This window comes from Heloderma suspectum, chromosome 3, assembly GCF_057233095.1.
Source record: "Heloderma suspectum isolate Gila_16-S chromosome 3, 16-S_ref, whole genome shotgun sequence".
Classification (NCBI taxonomy): Eukaryota; Metazoa; Chordata; class Lepidosauria; order Squamata; family Helodermatidae; genus Heloderma; species Heloderma suspectum.
Genome location: NC_139460.1, coordinates 123,622,471 through 123,648,152, shown reverse-complemented (window position 1 = coordinate 123,648,152; position 25,682 = coordinate 123,622,471). Strand labels below are relative to the sequence as shown.

Sequence of the window (25,682 nt, the reverse complement as noted above, 5' to 3'; positions counted from 1 at the left end):
CCTGCAACAATCTAGTGCTGTTCTGCTAAGCAGCAGGGATTGTGCTCCAAACCAATGAAAAGTTAAATTCTCTGCCACTAAACATGAATGTTTTATTCATTACACTTAAGCTTATCACCCTAATGTTGAATTGATGCACTGAGAACTTACAGCTGCCCACTTTGTGAACTGGCACTGAGTCCCACTCTGGTGGTGGAGAGTCTTTTTCTCCTTCTGAGCTGCTGGTATTTCCTAGCTCTTGACCGGAGCCACTGGAGAAAAACTTTGCTAGTGACGATGGCCTACTATCCATCAGTTTTGTGTTTATACCTATACAGAAAGAAACAACACGTAAGCCTATAGTTTGTAAGGTAGGAACTTGCCAGCCTCACCAGTGAGGAACCACTAAGAAAAGTTAAGTTTCAGAGGTATACCTTGATCAATATCAGAACTGTCAAAGCATACCTTTCGGTTTCTGAATGTTTCTTGGTTTGAACCCATTTGTAAATGTATGTTGGGCAGACAGCTTGGAGGAAAAACTTTTGTGCTGCTTAATTTCCAGTGATGACGGACATGACATCTCAAAAGAACTAGAATAAAAATATGAGCACAGTAAAGTAATAGTTAGTCTTTGCCCTAATTCATGGGAATAAAACAGCTCCCTCGACCTGCACCAGTCTGACTCCCTTAGCCTTAATTAAATGTCAGAACAAGCAAATGAAGACGTGTCTGTTTGAATCTATTTAACTAATCTAGTATCTTTCCTACAAAAAAAGGCCTCAACTATGCAAAATTTTCCATAATTACAAACTTCCCTCTCTGTGTTTGTAATCATTCTTACATAACTTATCATTCTTACTGTGTCCATGCACTACCACTTCCTTCTCCTGAGCCTTAGTAATATAGAAGAAATCATTATTGCAGCACCATGGCACATTTCTCTGAGCTGATTGACACTTGGGTCTAAAGGTAAGGCTCCTGCTGACAGGAGCTTTTATTTCTTAATTTATTTTATTTAATCACTTTATATGCCGCTTGTTGTTGTCCAGTCGTTCAGTTGTGTCCGACTCTTCGTGACCCCATGGACCATAGCACGCCAGGCCTTCCTGTCCTGCGCTCTCTCCCGGAATGTGCTCAAGCCCATATTCATTGCATCGGTGATGCTATCTAGCCATCTCATCCTCTGCAGTTTCCTTCTCCTTTTGCCTTCAGTCTTTCCCAGCATCAGGGCCTTTTCCAGGGAGTTTTCTCTTCGCATTAGGTGGCCAAAATATTTGAGCTTCAGTTTCAGTATCTGTCCTTCCAATGAGCACTCAGGGTTGATTTCCTTTAGGATGAACTGATTTGACCTCCTTGCATTCCAGGGGACTCATAAGAGTCTTCTCCAGCACCACAGTTTGAAAGCATCGATTCTTCGGCGCTCAGCCTTCCTTAAAGTCCAGCTCTCACAGCCATATGTTGCTACTGGGAAAACCATAGCTCTGATTATACGAACCTTTGTGGGCAAGGTGATGTCTCTGCTTCTTACTATGCTGTCTAGGTTTGCCATAGCTTTCCTCCCAAGGAGCAAGCATCTTTTAATTTCATGGCTACAGTCACCGTCTGTGGTGAACTTGGGAGCCCAAGAAAATAAAATCTGTCACTGCTTCCATTTCTTCCCCTTCTATATGACAGGAAGTGATGGGGCCAGATGCCATGATCGTAGTTTTTTTAATGATGAGTTTCAAACCAGCTTTTGCAATCTCCACTTTCACCCTCAACAAGAGGCTCTTTAGATCCTCTTCACTTTCTGCCATTAGGGTGGTATCATCTGCATATCTGAGGTTGTTGATAATTCTCCCGGCAATCTTAATTCTGACCTGTGATTCATCCAACCCGGCATTTCTCATGATGTACACTGCATATAAATTAAATAAGCAGGGCGACAATATGCGGCCTTGTCATACTCCTTTCCCAATTTGGAACCAATCGGTTGTTCCATGTCCGGTTCTTACTGTTGCTTCTTGACCCTCGTACAGGTTTCTCAGGAGACAGGTAAGGTGATCTGGTACCCCCATCTCTTTATGAATTTGCCACAGTTTGTTGTGATCCACACAATCAAAGGCTTTAGCGTAGTCAATGAAGCAGAAATAGATGTTTTTCTGGAATTCTCTTGCTTTCTCCATGATCCAGCGAATGTTGGCAATTTGATCTCTAGTTCCTCTGCCTCTTCAAAACCCACCTTGTACTTCCAGTAGTTCTTGGTTCACATACTGCTGAAGCCTAGCTTGTAGGATTTTGAGCATCACCTTGCTGGCATGTGAAATGAGCGCAACTGTACGGTAGTTTGAACACTCTTTGGCATTGCCCTCCTTTGGAATTGGAATGTAAACCGACCTTTTCCAGTCTTGTGGCCACTGTTGAGTGTTCGAAATTTGTTGGCATATTGAGTGCAGCACTTTAACAGCATAATCTTTTAGGATCTTAAATAGCTCAGCTGGAATACTGTCATCTCCGCTAGCTTTGTTGTTACTAATGCTTCCTAAGGCCCACTTGACTTCACTCTCGAGGATGTCCAGCTCAAGTTCAGTGACCGCACTATCATGACTATCAGGGACATTCAGATCTTTCCTGTATAGTTCTTCTGTGTATTCTTTCCCCCTCTTCTTAATCTCATCTGCTTCTGTTAGGTCCCTGCCTTCTTTGTCCTTTATCATGCCTGTCTTTGCACAAAACTTTCCCTTGAGATCTCCGATTTTCTTGAAGAGATCTCTAGTCTTTCTCATTCTGTTGTTTTCTTCGATTTCTTTGCATTGTTCATTTAAGAAGGCCTTCTTGTCTCTCCTTGCTATTCTCTGGAACTCTGCATTCAGTTGGGTATATCTTCCCCTTTCTCCCTTGCTTTTCGCTTCCATTCTTTCCTCAGTTACTTGTAAAGCCTCATCAGACAGCCACTTGGCTTTCTTGCATTTCTTTTTCTTTGGAATGGATTGAGTTGCTGCCTCCTGAACAATGTTACAGACCTCCGTCCATAGTTCCTCAGGCACTCTGTTTATCAGGTCTAATCCCTTAAATCTATTAGTCACCTCCACTGTATATTCATAAGGGATATGATTTAGGTCATATCTGAATGGTTTAGTGGTTTTCCCTATGTTCTTCAATTTAAGCCGAAATTTTGCAAGAAGCAGCTCATGATCTGAGCCACAGTCAGCTCCAGGTCTTGTTTTTACTGACTGTATAGAGCTTCTCCATCTCTGGCTGCAAAGTACATAATCAATCTGGTTTCGATATTGACCATTTGGTGATGTCCATGTGTAGAGTCACCTCTTGTGCTGTTGGAAAGGAGTGTTTGCTATGATCAGTGTGTTCTCTTGGCAAAACTCTATTAGCCTTTGTCCTGCTTCATTTTGTACACCAAGGCCATGCTTGCCTGTTGTCCCGGTGATTTCTTGACTTCCTGCTTTAGCATTCCAATCCCCTATGATGAAGAGGACATCGTTTTTTGGTGTTAGTTCTAGACGGTGTTGTAGGTCTTCGTAGAACCGATCAACCTCAGCTTCTTCGGCATCAGTGGTTGGGGCATAGACTTGAATTACTGTGATGTTGAATGGTTTGCCTTGGATTCGTACTGAGATCATTCTATCGTTTTTGAGATTGTACCCCAGTACTGCTTTTCCCACCCTTTTGTTGACTATGAGTGCTACTCCATTTCTTCTAAGGGATTCTTGCCCACAGTAGTAGATATAATGGTCACCTGAATTAAATTCGCCCATGCCTGTCCATTTCAGATCGCTGATTCTCAAGATGTCGATGTTCAATCTTGCCATCTCATGTTTGACCACCTCCAGCTTACCTTGATTCATTGATCTTACATTCCAGGTTCCTAAACAATATTGTTCTTTACAGCATCGGACTTTCTTTTCACCACCAGACACATCCACAGCTGAGTGTCCTTTCGGCTTTGGCCCAGCCGCTTCACTCTTTCTGGTACTACTTGGAAATTCCCTCTGCTCTTCCCCAGTAGTATATTGGACACCTTCCGACCTGAGGGGCTCATCTTCCGGCATCATATCTTTTAGCCTTGTGATATGTTCCATGGGGTTTTCTTGGCAAGAATACTGGAGTGGGTTGCCATTTCCTTCTCCAGTCAACCACATTTTGTCAGCACTCTCCGCCATGACATGTCCATCTTGGGTGGCCCTGCACGGCATAGCTTATGGCTTCACTGAGTTACGCAAGCCCCTTCGCCACAACAAGGCAGTGATCCATATGCCGCTTACAATATCTCAAAGTGGTTTACAAAACCAGACATTAAAATACAACATCATAATGAATATACTCATCAGTTAAAACATTTAACACCAAAACCTCAAAACATAACCGTTAACAAGCTGGGTGGCACAATCAATCAGGGTAGGATTTCCCCCCACCCCCATCTAGTTAGGAAAGCAATGTAGTTTAGATGGTACTATCACTGTTTTATGCTTACCTGGATTTCACATCTGTTGGGATTTCTTTTTTGATAACTGATAGTTTTTTGCTTTTTTGCTTTACTTGTATTTCGTTTTCCTGTTTTTCTGGCATTGGCTGTTTTCCCTTTAGTTTTTCTGGCTCCTGCAAGCAGCAAACCAAGCCCCAAGAAAAATATTAAGTAAATAATTGCACTTCAAAAGTAGAATTTTTTAAAAAGGAGACAATACTAATAACAATATGAATCCACAGATGAACCTCCTCCCCTCCAACCTTTCTCACAAAAATGACCATAATACTCATTAACTCTGTCACCTAGAATCAATTGGACAGGCTAATTTCTATTTCTTAAAGAAATGCTTGGCCAGTAATTTCATAAAGTACAGTGTAGAATTTCTGCACTGACCACAGTATCCTTTTAGACCACCTTCCCGGTGCACTAGAGGGTACTATTTTGTGCTGGTTCTAGTCTTTCCTGGAAGGCACATCCCAGAAGGTGGGGCTGACAGACAAGTGTTCAACCCCCTGGTTGTTGGCTTATGGAGTCCTCATAGTTCCATCTACATGAAACCTCTGGATGAGGTTGACTGGAGTTTTGGGAAATGCTATCATCAGTATAGCAAATATAACCAAACTGTCTTCTTTCCATCAGATTCCGGGGATGCAGTAGAAGTCACAAACACTTGTCTGAAGTAAACGATGGACTACTGTAAGCTAACAAGCTGAAACTCAGCTCAAACAAGACAGAGATACATTTGGTCAGAAGGAGAGCTATCTCAGGGTAGATGTACAACCAGTTTTGGATGGAACTGCACTCCCCTTGAAGATCAAGTTCACAGTTTTAGACCCTTGTCCTAGACCCAGTCTTGCTCCTAAATAGTTAGGTGGCAGCTATGATCAGAAATGCTTTTGCATAGCTTCAGCTTGTGTGCCAACTGTTCCCCTTCCAGGAGAAGGCAGATCTGGCCATTATCATATATGCCCTGGTTGTACCCAGAGTGGACTGCTGCAGTGTGCTCTAGATGAAGCTCCCTTTGAAACGTGTTCAGAAACATTAGCTGGCACAAAATGCAGATACTCATGTGCTGGCTGGGGCCCAGTCTTCAGAACATGGGACTTTACTGGACTGAGTTTGTTTCCAAGCCCAATTTAAAGTGCTGGTTACCATGTTTAAAGTCCTAAATGGTTTGGAACCAGATATTCAAGACCATCTTCTCCCACATGATCCTGTTTGTGCACTGATGTTTTCATGAAGGCCTTGTTCTGTATCCCATTGCCACAGAGATGGCTGGTATGTAGGATAAGACCTTCTCACCCAACTGTGGCACTCCCTGCCCCAGGAGGCTTGCTTGGCCTCTTGTCTGTTCCTTCAATATCTAAACACAGTACTGGTTTACATATTAGGTGATATTTTCCCTTATGTATTTTGGTACTCCAGTGCATTAATTTGTTCTCTTGCTGCTGTCTGAATTTTAAGTTGCTTTGTCACTGAGTTTTTAAACAATTGCTGTGAGCTGCCTTGGGGAGAGGGGCAATTTTGGGGGCAGAAAAGGTTATGTATAAATAACTTAATAAATACTGTGACAGATTTCAGGTATATAATTAGGCAGGCACCTAAGAACGTAAGAAGAGCCATGCTGGATCAGACCAAATGTCTCTCTAACCCAGCATTCTGTTCTTACACATGCCTATAGAAAGCCCTCATGCAGGACATGAGCACAATTATAGCACCCTCCTGTTCATCTTCCCCAGCAACTGGCATACTGGTTTAACTAAGCACTGTATGAAGAAGCACTTCCTTTACTGAGTAACTCATGCAGCATTAGCACACTATATGAACAAGTGTAGCAACGTGAACCGTTAATTTAAAAAAATCTCCTTCCTTCTATCCAGCACATTCTCATATACCATCCCCTTTTACAGTTCTCTACCTCTTTCAGAAGTGCTTCTGTATCTGGGTTGGAAGTTTCTGTGGTAGTCGAAGAACTGTCATCATCTGCTAGAGAGTCTTTCAGTTCATCCTCTTGTTGCTTTCCCTTTCCTCTTCGTTCCTTTTCTTCCCGCTTCTTCTGGGGCTTAGATTTGCGTTGAAATTGTTTTCCTTTCCCTGGGGTGATAAAGGCACCTTCTAATTTGCAACAGCTGTGATCTGTGATAGCTCACTGAACTGCATTCTTTCATAACTGTGATTTTCCTGGGATATAATCCATTAGGAACATCGCCTACATGAACTCATGAACTACACTGAAGGACAAAAGTTGCTCTACTACAGTTCAATGGAGCTCATGCAGGAAAATTCCTGGTGTATTGTGCCTCAGGTCGGCTGCACCTCTTCGCACAAGATTCCATTTGTTTTAGTGCCACTTTCTCCATTCACAGTATTCTAATGTCAGTGGTGTCAAGGTCTAATGAGTTTCACACACCTTGTTATGCTTTTCAGATACTGGCCAGAGAGATATCTATATTTTTCCAAGCTTTCTGGCTACAGTGTGTTGACAAATAACTAACAGCTGGCCAAGTATTGTGCAACAGGCATATTACTGGTAATGCCAAGGAAATAACACCTTAAATAAACAATCTTTGGAATATAAATTTTCATTGTATCATTTTTAAATAGTAACAGACATCAGATAAATGTACGTGTTCTTCAAAATTCTGAACATGGTCATATTGATCTGATTACAAGTCAAGTAGCCTTTTTTCTTTTAAGGCCAAGACCAAATGCTGGCTCAAGTACTTTACTTTCCATTGCCTATGGGTAACATTATGTTAAAAACTGACATTAAGAGTGGAATATACAGGAATCAACAAAGTGTATAAAAGTGACACAAGAGCACTCAAGAACTATCTTGAAGGTTTCTCCCTCATCTCTACAGCAATATGCAGTGCAAACACCTGTTTAACCCAGGCTGAGTACATAAAGTGGTATGATGCTGCAAGCTGCTATACTGAAAACTGAAAAATGTGCCCACCATCCCAGTTTGCATGTGGTTCCAGGCACTCATCCACACATGATTCAGATCAGTAAAATCCAAGCCCTAATATAGAAGAAAAACTTCTTAGTTTTATCTTATAATCTTTTTCTTTCCATAATTAGTAGGTGGTGGCAAATACTATGTTTTTGAATTATTAGTATTTCATGTTGTTATTCAGGTACACTGATGACACTCAGCGCATGCGCACGCTCTCTCTCTCTCTCTCTCTCCTTCCTTTCCATTTCAATCCAGGGATATGAGGATTCCAATGAATTGTCTGAAACTGGTTAAGGGCTGGATGAGGATGAATGAACTGAAGCTTACAGCTTGTCTTCGGTGGGGATGCACTCCCTTTGAAGAAAGAATCAGGGGAGCAGCCTGGGAGTGCCCCTGGACCAAGCTTTGCTCCTAGATGATTAGAGGCCTATGCAGGCATTCACCGGCACAGGCATAGACCTAAAGTCTGAGAGCATGCATGCAGGCTCAATCCCCAGATGTTCCTGTGCCTCTGGCTGACTTAAAAGATCTTTGTGCATTGAGTGTGAAGGTCTGAAAAGGGTTCTGTAAGCGTGTTTGGATGAAAGTGCTTACAAACCTCCTGTGATCAGGAACCTTGCCTAATCATGGTTCCCAGTCACAGAAGCTTAAGCACATTCAGTCAAACAGGCTTACAAAGCCCTCTTCAGGCCTTCATGGGTCAGCCAGTTGTGTCTATTTCTGGAGAAGATGGATCTGACCATAGAGTCACCCATGTCTTAGTTACATCATGATTAGATTACTACAAGCACTGTACTTGGGACTGCCTTTCAAGAGTGTCTGGGAACTTCAGCTAGTTTAGAATGCTGCTGCAAGGCTTTTGAATGGAGTCGGTTATCAAGAGCATGCAATTCCTTTGTTATGCCACCTTCACTAGCTGCTGGCTCATTTCTGGCTCCAATTCAAAGTGCTGGTTTAAAATCCTAAATGACTTAGGACCATGATACTTGAAGGACTGCATTCTACCACATGAACCTGTCCACTTTCTGAGGTCACTGGGAGAGGCCCTGTTATATGACCTACCAATAACTGAAGCTCATTTGGCAGGAACATGGGATAGAGCTTTCTCTGTTGCTACTCCTGGCTTTGGAATGGCATGCCTGGAAGATCCATTTAGCCTTGCCTTGCACAACCAGTGTTTTGGACTACAACTCAAGATTCCTCACCATCAGCCATGCTGGATGGCGCTGATGGGAGTTGAAGTCTAAAACATCTGGAGGGCATCAGGTTGGGGAAGGCTGCTGTAAATGCTTTATTGTATATATTGATAGAAAGCACTATCTGAGTAAAATTGCTCAGGAAACAGCATTTAAGAAAAGCAGCAGAGCAGTTTGACACATTAGGCTTCTGAGGTCAAAGGAATGCTCCCATGATTAAAGCTATCATGTGCACAGGGTTTGTCATGAATTGTCATTGTTCAAAGATTCCCCACATACTTGTACTGGCAAGTAGAGATGTACAAACTGTTTCAAATATACTATTTTACAACAGCAGTTATGTCCAGGAACTAGTGGTGTAGTGGAGGGAGAACATGGTGAAGCATAGATCTGGGATGTTTTTCAGATCATGAGCAGTAACATCACCTGTCAGTGTGCCAGAGTAATTGACATATCCTCCTTGCTCCGGTAGATGAGTGAGTGATAATAAGGCTTTCAGGTTTTCTATTGTTTGTGACAGATTAGCATAGACAAATTCGTAGAATAAAGTAAATAAATAAGCAGAGGCTGGATAGTTCTTTCCTTTTCTTTGATGTGGTTCCTATTTCATTCTAGAGGTTTAAATGGTAACATTCCTTTGCAAGATTCCTTACATTTCTAATTAAAAGCTAAAGGTTGCATTTGAGCTGCCCGTCACCATCTGGGTAAATTTGGGAGGGTGTCCACCAGGGAGGTGCTGGGAAGCCAGCTCGGGGGCATTTGCCCAGGCCCAGTCAAAATTGTTCATGGAGGAGAAAATGGATGAGATACAGCATTTCTTTACTTGGGAATTTCTCTCATTAACTACAACTTCACATGCACACACATTTGTAAGATAGAGTTAATAAGGTGAAGTAGGAATTTATTACCTTTGTTTTTTGCTACTGGAGATGAAGGTTGCTCTGTAAACACATCTGGGGAAGGGGATTCTGGATGATCAAAATCTTTATCCATGGTTTCTATAAGAGTGGCAATATCAGAGTCTTCTGAGCTGTGCCTTGTGTTGCCGGCACATTCTGACTCTGAAGGAGTAAGATGCTGCGAATGTGGCAGGGAATTCTCATTCTGCTGCTCTTGTTGCTGAGGCACTGCTGGCGGCTGTGATAAGTGCTGCTCCAGTAAGACTGGAGCATGCTGCTGGTTTGGTTGCAGATTTTGCTTTGCACCCCTGGACTTTCTGCCTACTGCATGATTCTGAGTTGCAGTACTTGAGTCCAGAAAGAGGGAACCTGCTCTGTTCACAGACTGTGCAGAACCTGCCTGCATAGAAGTCCTGCTAGAAATATTTGAACTGTTTTTAAACTTCACATTCTCAACTTCAACTGAATTTCTATTGCTGTGTAGGTTTATTGTTGGGTTGCATTGCTTATAACTTCCTGCATTGGATCGTGATGAACTTCCTGGTCCATATATTCCTCTGGAAGAGCTGTGGTTAGAATCTGATCCAAGTGCATTCAAGCTGGAAACAGAGAAAATGTGTTTAAGCCTTGCAGGCCATCCAGGCACTCTTCTTGGACCCATTTTCTCCCCCTAAGCCTATTTCCTCTCACTTTTCTATATATCCATTTTCTGTGTAACCTCATTTCTCCCATCAACACAGCATTATATGGTACTTTCCACAGAATTATGCAATTATCCAAGGGCTGCTTTCATACATTACTTACTGCATTATACTCAACACAATAGATGTGAACTATGTCAATTTGTACACAGATTTTTTTTGCATAATGAAATTTATATGCAAGCACACCAAGTATTAGTGATTCTCATGTATTTCCTACTCAAGCTGTTCCAGAATACAAAAAGCAACTTAAGAAGCAATTCTACTGTGTATTTGCTAATTTAGTACGAGATACAAGATTTTAAAAAATCATACATTTGCTTGCAATTGATGTTCTAGTTTTAAGATGAGGAACTATGCATTCTCATGTATTTGAGAGGATAACGTAGCCTGAATGACCAATCTGCACCAGTCATTTTAAATTCCATAGATATTTTTGTTGCACTTGTGATCTGATCAAGTTATTGTAACCCTAGCAGCTTCCTTTATAAAGTCAACCTGTACTGGTGAGAAATGCTACTATGCAAACATCCAATTCATAAGTAAAGACTTACTTTCCATCAGATGAAATTCCTACTATTCTCCTGAGATCAAATGGCCTTCCCATATCAAAGGGAGGATTGGATGCCTCAAAGGACAGGCGTCTTCTGAATGGCTCCCAAATTCCTTGAGCTTCTAAATAGGCTGTTCCAATTACCAAAAGGAAGAGCACGCTGCAAAAGACAAGCATCAGTGGTTTTAACTTCTTGGCACTGGAACACTGAACATACAAGTAATGCCATCTCTTCCTGACAAATCAAGAGTAACACTCACACCTATAAAAATCATATGCTGGTAGAGAGATAAGGAAAATTTCAGTAGTTTATATATTACATAAGTAATGTGCACATGCACCTATTAGATATGCAATTAAGGGCACAATCCTATGGCTGCTAGACAGCAGCTAGACAGCCATAGATTGGTCGGTTCCTGGAGAACTGCCTCCCCTCCCCCACCACCTCGTAGGCAGTGCGGATTGTCCCTGGGCTCCATGCTCATAAGAGCAGCATGGGGCAGGGCAAAAGGGTGCATTCCCAGGGGCGGGGAGTGCAGAAGTGCTGGTCTGACACTTCCTATGCGTTGTCCAGCCTCCCCACCCCGCACTTCGACATCCTGTGGCTAGACAGCTGAAATCGCCAGTCTAGCTGTGAATACAGGGCAGCTGGAGCACAGAGGAGAGGATCCCCTCCCCTGTCTTCCCGCCCTGCATTGGATAGGCGGTCGACTCCAAGTTCGGAGGTGGCCGCCTCTCCACATAGGATTGCTCCCCACAAAATTAAGAAAAACAAGCTTAGACATTGGTTGTCAAAAACAAGAATAAAATATGGTTGGGAAAAAACAGTAACACACATGCAACTTATGAGTCATTAGGACTAGAGTACTGGCAATCTGCCCAGAAAGTTGAATTCCTAAGACAGGGGACTCCCAGGAGAGAAGGTGTTATCACTGAGAAAGTAGAGCCCAATTTAGGATCTGTTTTTCCTAGGGGTTTCCCAGTTAACTGTGTCTGCTGAAATGGGATATGCAGTAAGAAACTGAATCTCCACTGCATCTCCCACTCCCAATTGCTTCCTAGTTCATTCGTAAAAAGTTATTAAAATAAATTATTAAAAAAAATTGTCTGTTTCCTCAATTTCTCCCTCAGATCAGCTCTTACTTGCCTCCGTGCTTGGCACAGATTGTTGTGTAACAGGGACTGAGTTTATTCAGATAACATGACAACTTTCATCATTATTAACTGCTGCTTTCTGCTGTTTTTTCTGGAGTGCATCAGCAAGTGGAGTTACAGAGAATCAATATATTCAGGACTAACTAAACTCTGAAAGCAGAACAGTGTGTATGTGAATGGTTACTACCTATTTTCAAGTTAGTAGTGGACTAGATGCTTGCTTCAGTGTTCAAGATGACAATCTAAAAAAATATTGACTTCACAGCAGCAGAGCAAGAGTAACAAGCACTATCTATCCTTTAGAAAAGATTTCTTACTTATGCTCAACAGAAACAGATTATGGGGCTCAGAATAGCAGCATATCATGCAAATATAAACAAGTTATTCGACAATTATGCACAGTACCTCATTATTCCTGAGACTACTATGTACAGTAGCAGCTCCCAGTTGGGCCTGGGCAGGGCTTCTGCACAAGTTGCTAACATATGATAAGGAAGGGATGCATTTAATATGAATATAAATTCAGAGCCTCCTGCTGTGGTTAGCTTCAGTTCACGAATGACTCTGGAAGTAGTGAAATCTGGTGTAAACCTGGTAAGAGTAAAGAAGGATTATATTTATCCAGGATATACCATTTACACCAGTATCTAGTGTAAGGTGACATGCTGTGAACTTCACATGTTCAGGTTAAGTTATAGCCATTCTAGGATTCAACATTACCTGCCACGGTTAGATAACAATCAAATAGGCATATATGATATTATCAGTTATTGCTTGAACTCAAGTTAAAATAGTAATGCATAGATTTTCAAAAAAGGGGTGCTCCATGTGAATTTTTGGTTTCTACACACCCATCCCTTTGAGAACATTTTGAATTGGGCCACATCCCTTTGAGTTTTGGTCCAGCTTGAATTGAGGTTGTTTTAGTGCTTACTATCCCCTTCCCTCCCACTGAAGCAAACTTATAGGGCTCATGTAAGGATCTCCATTATGAGGCAATGTGCTCTGGAATCCTCCAACCAGAAACCAAGAGAAATTTAGTTCCCACAGATCCTGATTCCTTCTAGGGCCTACTAGACTAGAGGATCCATGTGAGTTGTTCCTGCCACCACCATGTAAATTTGTGAAGGAAAGGGGTAGGGAGGCTCTATGATGGCAACACCTCTAGGCCCAACCCCGTTCATAATCAGTAAGAAAACCGGATTTTATTTAAATTGATCTTGAAAAATTTGTAGTTTACTCAAACCCATTCTGAATCAGGCTGCAACAAGACTCACCCACTACTAGGTTAAACTGATGATTTCAGTTATGAGACACTGGCCTGGACCATAAAATGCATGTACATCACTAAATGACTATCATCCAAAATACAAACATTGAATTGTGTTGACACTGCAGTAAGAAAGTGCAGTCTGCAAGTATTAATGTATAATGGCTGATTCACACATGCAAACCATCACTTGACACTAACACATATGATCGTAATGCATAAATAATAAGCTCGCAGCATCGAGGGAACACACACTACTATCAAGAGAAATGGTAACTGAAACAAATGTCCTAATATATCCTTTATCGAAAAGCTTAAAAATGGGTAACAATCAGATTTGCCATATATATATATATATATCCAGTCAAACACTGCAAATAGATAATGGTTTTAATAGGGCCAGTTTCCAAACTGGTCAGTTTCCAAAGGCATTTGAAACTAGTTCTTTGAGTGCAAGAGAGCTTTAAAGTCCTCACACCCCTCAGCAGCTACCCATACCACACTGGAAACTGCTTTTGAAACTGAACTGAAATTTTAGGAACTATCTGTAATGACACATGGAGGCCATCTGTTCCAAGAAGAGAAGTCCAACTGAGTGCACGTGAACTCATGGGATACTAGACATAATCTATTAATATACACAATGCAATATTATACTAGCATGTTCCTTATTAAGATAGAAAACATAAAATACAAGTGGGACCTGCAACAGAATGTTGCAGTGCAGAATGCTCCCTGTTCAGGATTGCAGCCATTCCATCCTGTCTCCCACCTGCTTTTCCTCCTACTGGCCCCAGCTGTTGGCAGGGTGGTGCTGTTTTGGCTACGTAAGTGCAAGCACTCAGTTTTGAGAGCAGTATTGGTATATAGACTGAATGTCAAACATTTTTTAAACATTTTGCAATAAAATGAAATATGGAATCAGGTAAATTCCCATAACTTTGAGTATATGAATTACCTTTGCAATGGAAGCAGTTAAATAAAATGTCTTCCAAAAAGGTTACATGAATTTTCTATCGGTTTAAGTTCTATGGCTTTCTCTAAAAAGGGCTGCAATGAAATTCATATGACCTATGTATTTAATGATTCTGCACATACCAGTACTAAGTGTGCACAACAGAGTGCTTCTTTCTGGGGAAATTACTGAAAATACTGTATAAACAAATATAATAGTGTACAAGTATTTTATGGACAGATACCTACAAAATGTAAACCAATGGTCTTTACTGTATAAACACAAAAATGGCTAATGTTTTGAGAGTGATTGATATGCTCTTATAACTTCTGCTATACTTCACTTTATGTATACATCACCTGCAGCTGACTTTTGATATGTAATAGCATGGAAGAGCCATTTTCCAATGCTGATAGTTTTCAGTGTAATTCATTTGTAAGACGAAACAATCAAACCCTATAACATCCTAAATGACTGACATACATAAGAATTCATGTTAACAGTTTGATAGTTCAAAAGTATTCAGCAGGCATGAGATAAATAATTTTACAGTATTACAAGATGGAAGTCCCTACTTGTGGAAGCTGAAAGCGCAACAGTAAATGAGCAGGACAGTGAAGCGGACAGGGACATGACTTCCTGGAGAATGTGGCTGCTGTTTCTCACTGGGTTAGAGCCACTATTACAGCTTACATAGTTTTACCAACACTGAAGCCTAACCTGGACCCGGATGATGTTAACAACTATAGGCCAGTAGCCAATATCCCCTTCCTGGGCAAGGTGTTTGAGGGGGTGGTTGCCGGCGCTCCAGGCACTCTTGAATGAAACTGATTATTTAGATCCATTTCAATCAGGCTTCAGGTCTGGTTTTTGGAATGGAAACTGCCTTGGTCACCCTGTGGGATGACTTCTGCTGAGAGAGTGACAGAGTGACTGCAACCCTGTTGATTCTCTTGGACCTCTCAGTGGCTTTCAGTACCATTGACCATGGTATCCTTCTGGCTGGGAGTTGGGAGGCACTGCGCTTCTACTTGGATGGCTGATTCCAGAAGGATTATTCTGGGCAACTATTTCTATGTGCCTTGGCAGCTATGCTATGGGGTTCCACAGGGCTCTATTCTATTCCCCATTCAGTTTAACATCTACATGAAACTGGTGGTGGAGGCTATCCAGAGATGTGGGCTGAGGTGTCATCAATATGCGGATGACACCCAGCTCTCTCTTTCTCCTTTTCATCAAATCCAGGTGAGGCCGTGGCCTAAAAGATCAGGTTCATAGGGGTGCTTTTGGATTCAGAACTGTCACTCAAGGCACAGGTGGACTTGGTGGCACAGAACACTTTTTATTAGCTTAGGCTGATATACCAACTACATCCTTATCTGGACAGAGAAAGCCTAGCTACAGTTATCCATACTCTGATAACCTCTCGCCTGGATTACTGCAATGCTTTATACATGGAGCTATCTTTGGAAAAAAGTCTGGAAACTTCAGCTGGTCCAAAATAAGGCAGCAAGTCTGTTAATGGGGACTGGCCAACATGATCATATTATCATATATGATCATATACTTTTCCATCTGGCTGCCAGTCCATGTCCGGACCTAATGCTGGTATTAACATTCAAAGCCTTAAATGGCTTGGGGCCAGATTACCTGAAAGATTGTCTCCTCTCATATGTACCTGCCCAGACCCTAAAATCATATTCAGTAGTCCTTCCCCAGGAGCCCATACCAAAGGAAGTGAGGTGGGTGGCTACCAAGAAGAGGGCCTTTTCTGCTGTGGCACCCTGGTTATGGAATGAGCTTCCTAGAGAGGCTCATGTGGCGCTTACACTGTGCTCCTTCCGGCGCAGAAGACCTTTTTATTTTCCTAGGCATTTTAGTCTTTTAAGTCCTGTTGTTTTAAATCTGTTATTGTATTTTAAATCTCTGCATCGCCGCTAGGTTTTATTTTGGTTTTACTTTTATACTGTATTTTTAAACTTTTAAAAGTTATATTGTATTTTATGCTGTATTTTGTGGTTTTAATTGTTGTGAACTGCCCAGAGAGCTTCGGCTATTGGGTGGTATAGAAATGTATGTAATAAATTAAATGAATAAATGAAGGGAAAAAAGAGTTTTAACAGGTTTCATTTGTACAGAAGAAGCTATGTAAATAATTTTCTAGTGCTTGTTTATACACAATACTAGGTACAAGAACCTCAGCCACCCGCCTCTCCAGTAAGTTGAAAATAGTTCCAGTCTTCAGCGAAAGTGAACTTACAATATGACAATGTCTTTAGAGGCATTGGCACTTAGTGCAAATTCTTGACAGTTAACTACTTTAAATCCATATCCTTCACATAAATAGCCACTGATTTCCATGGTTTTTATATTGACTTGAAGCTGCCCTGTGTTCTCCACTTTGAATGTTCTTTTCAGTGTAAAATTTGGTTCCTTTAATTTCGTTTCTGAAGAAAAGAGAACAAAAGCAGTTAAGATTAGATTAATATACTGTAATTACTTTAACAAAGGAAGGCATTTGCATATAAATCAACTGTATTTTTATAAAGCCATTATAGTTACTTTCTCTTTCTTCATTCTTGCTTTAAAAAATGAAATGAGATTGTCTAGTCTCAGTCTCACACACCCTTGCATGGGATTTGATGCTTGTCTTCAGCAGATCTTTCACCATAGAATACTCACTTTCAGTACAGTCTTTTAGTAATGCTTCGGTGATTTTAAAGCGTAAAGAACTTCCCAGCCCAGGTGATTTGCCTGCAACCCTCATGCTCTCAGTTGTTCCTTGTCCTTTAACCATTATAGCATCTATTACAGTCAAATTATTTCTACAGAGAAACAAAATTGAATGAATCATTATGAAATTAAGCACACTACTATTTCTAACTATATTTTCTTAACCTGCTCCACAAATATAAACTTGATTCCAAATTATTACAAGTAATGCTACTTTGGATAAAAGCTATAACACGAATTTCCTAGAGTCATTAATAAAATGCAAACTATCATGTATTAGGGGCCGCGGTGGCTTAGTGGTTAAGACGCTGAACTGCAGACCGGAAGGTTGGCAGGACAGCAGTTCGAGACCTGAGTGCCGTGTGATGCAGTGAGCTCCCATCTTCAGTCCCAGCTCCTGCCAACCTAGCAGTTTGAAAGCAAGAAATTGCAAGTAGATAAATAGGTACCGCTTTGGCGGGAAAGGTAACAGTGTTCCGTGCACCTTGGTGTTCAGTCATGCCGGCCACATGACCGCGGAAGCGTCTTCGGACAGCGCTGGCTCTTTGGCTTAGAAATGGAGATGAGCACCACACCCTAGAGTCGGACATGACTGGATGGGGACACCTTTACCTTTTTATCATGTATTAACTATGGAGATTAAGGCCAGAACCCAAAGCAATATGCAAGATTTTATTTTGCTGCGTTTCCTGAACAGCAGTACCTGCTGCAGGACAAACCCACTTCTGGAAATTTATGAAAGTCTCAAAGGAGTTTGTGATACTACACTGGAGTCTGCTGTTCAAAGAAATCTGTCACAACTCCCACTGAGCACCGTAAACCTTTAGGCACACCCAAAGTAGCTCTTTGGATTCTAGCCTAAATACTGTTAAACATCTTTGACCATTTTAATCTTATTAATCTTTGTATAAACTTATGCCTGGTTCATACAGCTGACAGCTCCCACTCAGCATGGTAAGCTTGCAAACCAGCCAGGATTACATTGAGACACAGACTGTAATTCCACATGGGGGCCACAAATTCACCCACTGCAATTTGTTCTAATCAGAGGCTTGAAGATAAGAGCCATGATCACAAAAATCAATGTCGCCATGTGTCCAGTTAAAATGTGGATGCGTCTGTTCATACAATTATGCCCGCCATACCATAACACATAAATTAAATAAAATTCTAGCTCGACTGGTATCCTGCTTCTGGCTCCACAAACTCATGGAGGTGATCTTGTGGCTGGGTAGATAGAATTAGAGTTTGTGATGCAGCTGCATCTAGATCCTGTGGAGATAGCCAGCTATATGAACTGGCCTTAAGTCGCATGTGTATGTGCATATCTTTATACATAAGATACTATTTTGCATAACTTACACTTAACCACAAAGTCACTACGGTTCATCTTGAAAGCTACTAGTCAACACGTATTGTGGACATCTGGAAAAGTATAGCTCTACATTCTGATGAGATATTCCCATTAACGCAATTCAAAAGACATACTGTACCTGATAATTATTAGTGATGAAACTGTTTTATTAAGAACTGGAATAAATTTTACTTTGACAGATTTTCTCTCACCAGGCTTTAAGATTATATTTAAAACTGATTGCCGAGAAAACCCCTCTGCAAATCCCATGGAGCTCTGCAATGCCCGGCCCTTGAAAGAGAGAGACAAATCAAATTTGTGCAATTTTCACATATACCTAGATCAGTTTTGTGAAATGCTGCATATTTAAAAGCTTTCATTTGAAAAGCAAATCTGTATGTCTTGCCATCATCATCATCATCTTGTAGGCCCCTTCCAACCCTACTATTCTATGATCTTATGATCTCCATAGTACAATCTGTGTATATGACACATTGTAGAGCAAGAGATGGGCCCCTACCCAAAGGAGCTTACAAATCTAAATTTAGATGTGGAGGGAGCAGCTAAGGAAGCCTTCCCCAATCTGCTACCCTCCAGATGCTGGACTTCAATTCCCAGCATCCTCCCGCCAGCAGTTAGGTAACAAACTAACAGAGATACATTTTTCTTCAAAAGAGACTCTCCTTAATGGGTGGAGTGGGAGAACACCCCAGTGTCTAGATCACTAGATATTGTCCAGTAAGGTCCTTTCAAGGAGATAAAGAGTTTAAATTGAAAAGCAATAGACACCAGCCCAATCTGAACTACATGCGTGGGCAGCAGTGGAATACGACATAAGCAATTTCAAACACACAAAGCTCCATTCAGCACTTGAGTTTGTGATCGGGTGTTCAGTTAAAACACTAGCAATACTGCGGCTTGGTTTGGACATAACCTTAAACTGTGGTTCAGCACTGTGAGAACTAAGTCTTGTCTCTTCCTCCTCCACTCCCTGTGCATGCTCCAATTTAATACATTATTTTATTTTTAGTGCAAACCATAATTTACTGGTGTGAATGTATTTGTCTTTTCTTCAAACCAGGATGATAAGACATGATAGTTTGAAGGGAGAGGCAAATCACAGGACTGGATCCAGAGTTCACATTCTGCAAAAAAAGGGCCCCCTTTCGCCCATGGAAGATGTCTCATCCAGCAGAGGGATTCTGTTGGTGGAAGAGGGGAGGCAACTTTTGCAGATTTCCCCTTCTCCTTGCAGCCACCTGCACCCTCTGAAAATCTGCTCTAGTGGTTCCCTTGAACCAGGGACCCCAAGCTCCTGCTTTTATGACTACACTACACCAGCTCAAGATTAAGATCTGGATAAAACAAATCTGGGTGGTGGTGGGGGGTTACTTACACAATTTCTAGAGACCTGGAATTCTAGCGTCCTCAAATTGAAGTTTGCTGGCTTACTAAAGTTAAACCTAGAAGAGAAACACATAGTTAGGTGCATTTATGACTTCAGGGATTTTTAAAAATAAATGCAATTGAAGAAATAAGCTGTATGAATAATTTATATTTATATTTAAGTGCAATTTGCCTTTTAGAATTATTTCTGCTTCTGAAAAAAATGACTTGTTTCTGTTATCACACAAAACCCCTATTATGAATACTAATTGTAACACCATATAGTATAAGGCTTAAAATAACTGAACCCAAGACTGAAACTACATGATGTGACGGAGTTTCAAATGCAAGTCTGCCTCAGTGTAGAATGTTGCAGTGTAAGGAGTCCTGTTCTAAGAACAAAAGGGGAATCTAGGTGATGGACCCTGAACGCAGCCCTCAGTGTACCTCCTTGCAAGGCCCTCCTCTTCTTATCACCACTTACCGGTCTATTAGCTTATCTACGAAGACTGATGGATTGGAAAACAGTGCTATGGGAAGTAACTGAACAAAAACAGGAACATCTGCTGGGTTTTCTAGAAGAATTTCTTCCTCCTAATGGAACAAGTTCAGATTCGGATTTATTGTACCGAAATAGCAAATACAGGAAAACATGGTTAACATTAAGTTTTGTTTTGTTAGTGGTGCATTAACAATGTCATGACTCACAGATGAACTGTTTATGTTGGTAAGTGAGAAATCCAAATGGTGTGAAGAGCTGAGCAAAGAGGGCCAGGCCAATTCTGCTGTGACTCTGGATGTCACCGCCTTTTGAAGATCTGTGTCCACTTCAAATACAGCACTTAATCTAGATGAACAATGTAATTTAGCATTAAGGAAAATCGTTAGAGCTTAAGAAATATTAACATTTCATGGAATTCAAATGCATGTGTGAACTATCAGTTGGACAATTTTACAATCCTACATTACAAGCTTTTTCTTTTTTTAAAAAATCATTCATACAAGTCACACTTTCACTGGCTACATCTCGGAGATGCAGGGTGGAATCCAATGGGGCACTTACGCCCCCACCAATTTTTTGTGCCCAGCAGATGCTGTTGTGCAAGTGGTGGGCCTGCACATTCCATTGTGTGAGCAGGACCCACTGCTTGTGGAACAGAGATTTAGCACTTCCTAAAGGAAGCCCTGAAAGAAGCGGAAACACTCATTTCCTCAATTGGGACAGGTTGGTGGAGCTCCCTTACATGAGTGTCACTGACCTGTCAAGTTCCAGAAATAAGTGTTTTCGCTCATTTCCAGTTACCCTGGAAATGCTAAATCTTCATTCCACAAGCAGTGGTCGAAAACTGATGGAGGTGTAAGTAGGGATGTTAGAGAAATCCGCCGCAGATTCAAATCTGGAATCTATGGCAGATCAGCCCCACTTACCTCCACTTCAGGAGGATTCCGCACGGAACGGCTCCGGCTGCTTGCTCCTGGACCCGTCCCGTTCCCCTCCACACCGATCACCATTAAAAAAAAAAAAAAGGCGATCGGCAGGATGTGCCCATAGACTTATATGCAAAATAGAGCCTAGTTTGCATGTAAGTCTATGGGCACATCCTGCTGATTGCCTTTAAAAAAAAAAGGCGATCGGTGTGGAGGAGAATGGGATGGGTCCATCAGGTAAGCAACCCCCAAGCTGGGCAGCTCTGTGGAATCCTCGTGGAGTGGAGCTGCTCCGGAGGATTCGGGGGGGGGGATCACCTCCCCCACAGCGGATTCCCCACCGGAACGGACGGTGGGGAATCCATACATCCCCAGGCGTAAGTGCCCTGTTAGATTCTGCCCTGAGTGACAAGGGGATTACAATTGAGTGACAATTAGAAAGCTAGACTGGTGGGGACGAGGGACAGGGCCTTTTCTGTGGTGGCCCCCACTCTGTGGAACTCCCTCCCTAGGGAACTCTGCCATGCCCCCTCTTTAATGACCTTCCGTCGTGCATTAAAAACGTGGTTGTTCAGGCAGGCATTTGGGGTGGGTTAGGGTATTTTAGAAAATGTTTTTATTGTAGAATTTTATTGTTTTAAACTGTTTTATTGTACGTTGTACATCGCCCAGAGTGGCTGGGTGACCAGATAGATGGGCGATTAATAAATTTAATCTAATATATAATATATTAGATTTGAAAATAAACTCACTGCTGGCCTGAGTGATCTCTTATTCCAATCCATTCTCTGAATAAATTATCATGCAAGTCCCAATCGGAATCCCATGCATCTTCTTGCATAGATATACTGTGCTGTAATTTTGATTCAGCTAGGAAAGAGACAAACACAACTTAATCCATATATCTTTAATATTTAAAATACTATGGGCATTTAACTATAGAAATTAAAATTACTTACATTTGCCGAGAAAAGGCAATCCCACATAACAGTGATTTCCACATTGTAAACCAGGATCAAAATAAATATTTGCAATCTGAAAAATGTAAGGAGAAACAAGACAGAGATGCCCTGAATAAAACAAATGCCTCTTGGGACCGAAAAAATGTGAGAAATCTATATACTTAAAATAGTTGCTATGGATGCAATCCTAAAGCTGCAGCTGAAGGGGCTACTGGATGTGGCTTAAATGCCACTTTTCCATGGGAGCCCCACCCCTTTCCCCGGTATGCCTGCAGAACATTGGACAGGCATGGATGCCCTGCTAGCAGGGAATGGGGGGGGGGGGAGAGAGACCAGGACATTTTGGGGGCATATAAGAGGTGACCAAGGATCCAAAGTATCCTAAAACCCCTCATTCCCAACATGGCCCCCAAAGCATCCTTCAACTATGCCACTGCTGGGGTTGGTGTGGTTATTTCCTTCTCACTGACCACAGTGGGAGAGGAAAAAATATGAATGAGGAAGACAAAGTCAATAAAACATCACCTCCCCACACCTCCTCCCCTGGCCAGGAGGGCATAGGAAATGATGGCACCTCTGCTATGAAATTTCACCCCCACCGCCAAAGGATTTCTCTGCCCATATCCAAACCTTGGATTTTTTCCCTGGCTCCAGATCTTCTTTGTTACTTCGTAATCTCTTGTAATAAAACCGAACGTCTTCTGACAGTGAGTGGATCTGCTGTATTTTTACCTTCTGTGAGAAAGAGCTCATAATACTCAAACTCTGATGAACTGTCTTGCCCTAAAAAAAGGAAATAAGCACTGAATTGTTTTCTGTATACATTTTTGTGCCCACAGTGACAAAGATCTAGCATACCTGGTAATACATCCAATTTTCTGCACTTTTTTTGAATATGTCAGAGGAAAACTGAATGCTACACTCCAAAGGCAGACAGAAGTATAGCTGGGAACACTTAAAAAGCTTCTCAAAGTTATCAGAACCTTTAGAATTAGTTAGTTTTAATTAGTTGTATTCAACATAACGCTAGTGGAAAAAGTAAAAGTGGTGGAATTGTTCAGCTAGCTGTTGTGCATTCCACTTGCAGTTGTGCAAGTACCACTGGAATAACTACCACAAGCAATACCTGGTGTAATTAAGTCATAATGAGTTGCAAAAGTGCTTGTGCAGGTGGAATCAAAGCTTTGGATTTAACACTTGCACAATGATGAAAACTGGGTTTCTGCATGTGGAAGAATCTTAGCCCTTGTGCAGGGATAGGGAAAATCTTTCATCCCGAGGACTGAATTCAGGAGTGGAGAAGTTCTCAGGGGGCTACATCCAAAGGCAAAAGGGGGAGCCCCCCCCCCATACCTGCATATTTTAGCTTAAAGTTCTTCCTGCCAGTAACTAAGCCTCGGAAGAAGCATTTCAACTTTTTAGAATGGGGGGAAAAACTGCACTAAAGCCAGGAAGACAAATGATCAGTGGCTGGCAGGAAGGGGCATGGCCACCTGGTGAACCCTGGAGGATTAGACTAGGACCCTGGGCCTGAGGTTCCCCACCCCTACTCTAGTGGAATAACACCACTGAATATAACATGATATCTCTATGAGGTTTAAATATTTCTCTCTCTTTCTATCCCATACAGTAGGAAGAATGAAGCACAGCTGCAGGTTTTGAGTCTCAGGAAGTACTGAAGAATTATTCCTACCCCATGGAGCTACCTCAGCCTGAGAACAGGCATACAGTTCATGGCTTTGTCAGTGTTCTATTAGGAAAAATGGGTAAATTCTAACAGTTTCTATCCACCAACAGAATGCAAACAGTTGGCAGAACGGATCCCCCACCGCAGCAGCCCTCCGCACATGCCAAAAATCTGCTCTGGAGGATTGAAAGACTCACTGGAGAAGATCTGGGCTGTGTGGGGGAGGAGAGGAAGGGGAAGGCCATTTCTGCAACTCTGGATTTTTCCCCCTTCACACCCTTCATAGTGAACCTCTGAGAATGTCATTAAGAAATGTTCTACTGCAATACAACAAAAACAGTCACCTCTCTAAATCTGTGTGTCACTCTCACAGGAAGCTCCCTTTCCAAATGTTTCCTTTTCCTTTTTATTATTAAATAGGAATTGTACAGATACCACAAACACACTTTTTAAGTGCTCCCCCTACCCAAAATGCAAACATCAGGGAGGGGAGGGAAGGATTATAGCGCACAATTATTTCAATTTCTGAATGGGCAGCAATATGGGAATATCTGATTTTATTTTCAATGAACTCAAAAATGGACTGCCCATTATAAGAGCCTGTAGCAAAGATTTTAGGCACCTGATAGAAGACCTGTCAAATGAAAAATTCTGAAATAACTGCTCCATGGTCTCAAGTATTCTGAAAAGTAAAGCACAAAGTAGCAACCAGGGATATCTGTCTGTCTGTCTGTCTGTCTGCTTTCTTGCATTGAGAACAGTAGTATAACACAGCAGTGAACCTCTTCGAGGGGAAAGCATGTCTCACATTTCAACAGCAGTTGCTCATGAATTCAGACATCTGAATGATGTAGATAACATTTGCTAGTTTTTAGCACTTGGACTTATTCAATTACCCCATAGATAAGTAGCAAGCATCCCAGGCTCTATGAAAAACCAATACAACTGAGTTCCAATTGCTTTGGCAGTGACAGCATGAAGCACAGTATGAACTCTTGCAACCCTTTGTTCATCAATTTATTTGCATATGAATGTTTATGAAGTTTGTTCCCTTCCCCACAACAATAGTCAAAAAGCAAGATGGAATTGCTGGAAATACTTCGAAATAAATTATCTTACTGGAAAGGAAGGTGGAAGAAGAATGTGTTTTGGGGAGCAAGTCAACGAGCCTACAGCAATTACAGCCTTCACAGGAATTGTTAAGATCTGAGGAAAGGGGGGAAAGGCAGATTAAATATAATATTCAAGTTGACTTGTCTGGTTTTGCTGCTAGCACACTTCTACAAAGACCATTTCATTTTAAAAAAATCAGTTTTACATGATGAGCAGAGAAACCCTGTTTGTTGAAGCTGGCATTGTGTATAGATAAAAAATCCCTCAACTTCACAGATAAACTATCGCTAGCCTGTTCATCAAAAATCAAAATTTAGCACACTGTAACAAAGACAATTACTACTGAAGAAATAAGTTGCCTGCATTCTATTATATTCAAGAAGCAAGTGATAAAGAAATCTAGCCTATTTGTACTTACATTTAAGTTTGGGAAACATCTGAATTACCCATAAAGGAGCTTAGATAATAGATCAGATTAACACGACTTACTTCTCAGAAAGTAAGCATGACTGGCAGACCAAATTAAAATCTATCAAAAGGGTTCTAGTATTGAAACCTCCTGAATGGTTATGCATATATTAAAATTCTCAAGTACTCTAGCAAGTACCAAATATACTGGCAAATAGCGTAAAAAACAACCAAACCAAACCACAACTGAACCAAACCAAACCAGCTGGGAGTTACTATCACAACCGCTAACAGCCAGCTTTTTTAATTTGCTTATTTTCTGTTTCTACACACATCACTTTCAGGATCAATATAGTTTTGAAGTACCTCATAATCTGTTGAGATTTGTATGGCCCCATCATGAATCCCTTCAAGTTCTTTTGGTAATAATCTTACTCTGAATACAGTGTATGAACCAGGCATCAATGTTACCTGTAATAAAA

At 41.4% G+C, this 25,682-nt stretch overlaps 1 protein-coding gene across 4 annotated transcripts in view; it reads right to left on the bottom strand.

Moving 5' to 3' along the window:
• The window catches only part of TMEM131 (transmembrane protein 131), a 115,735-nt gene that overhangs the window by 11,195 nt on the left and 78,858 nt on the right, over window positions 1–25,682 (bottom strand). For all 4 annotated transcript variants that reach the window (XM_084844392.1, XM_084844395.1, XM_084844394.1 and 1 more), the window contains 18 exons: window positions 25,567–25,671; window positions 24,799–24,885; window positions 22,623–22,775; window positions 21,990–22,065; window positions 21,783–21,900; window positions 20,311–20,449; window positions 20,087–20,196; window positions 19,613–19,679; window positions 18,356–18,507; window positions 16,812–16,954; window positions 16,390–16,576; window positions 12,310–12,495; window positions 10,751–10,909; window positions 9,505–10,094; window positions 6,360–6,535; window positions 4,448–4,572; window positions 445–569; window positions 151–309 (listed from right to left, as the gene is read on the bottom strand). In XM_084844392.1, the coding sequence (XP_084700518.1) occupies window positions 151–309; window positions 445–569; window positions 4,448–4,572; window positions 6,360–6,535; window positions 9,505–10,094; window positions 10,751–10,909; window positions 12,310–12,495; window positions 16,390–16,576; window positions 16,812–16,954; window positions 18,356–18,507; window positions 19,613–19,679; window positions 20,087–20,196; window positions 20,311–20,449; window positions 21,783–21,900; window positions 21,990–22,065; window positions 22,623–22,775; window positions 24,799–24,885; window positions 25,567–25,671 (2,857 nt within the window). The remainder of the gene's footprint in view (window positions 1–150; window positions 310–444; window positions 570–4,447; window positions 4,573–6,359; window positions 6,536–9,504; window positions 10,095–10,750; window positions 10,910–12,309; window positions 12,496–16,389; window positions 16,577–16,811; window positions 16,955–18,355; window positions 18,508–19,612; window positions 19,680–20,086; window positions 20,197–20,310; window positions 20,450–21,782; window positions 21,901–21,989; window positions 22,066–22,622; window positions 22,776–24,798; window positions 24,886–25,566; window positions 25,672–25,682) is intronic.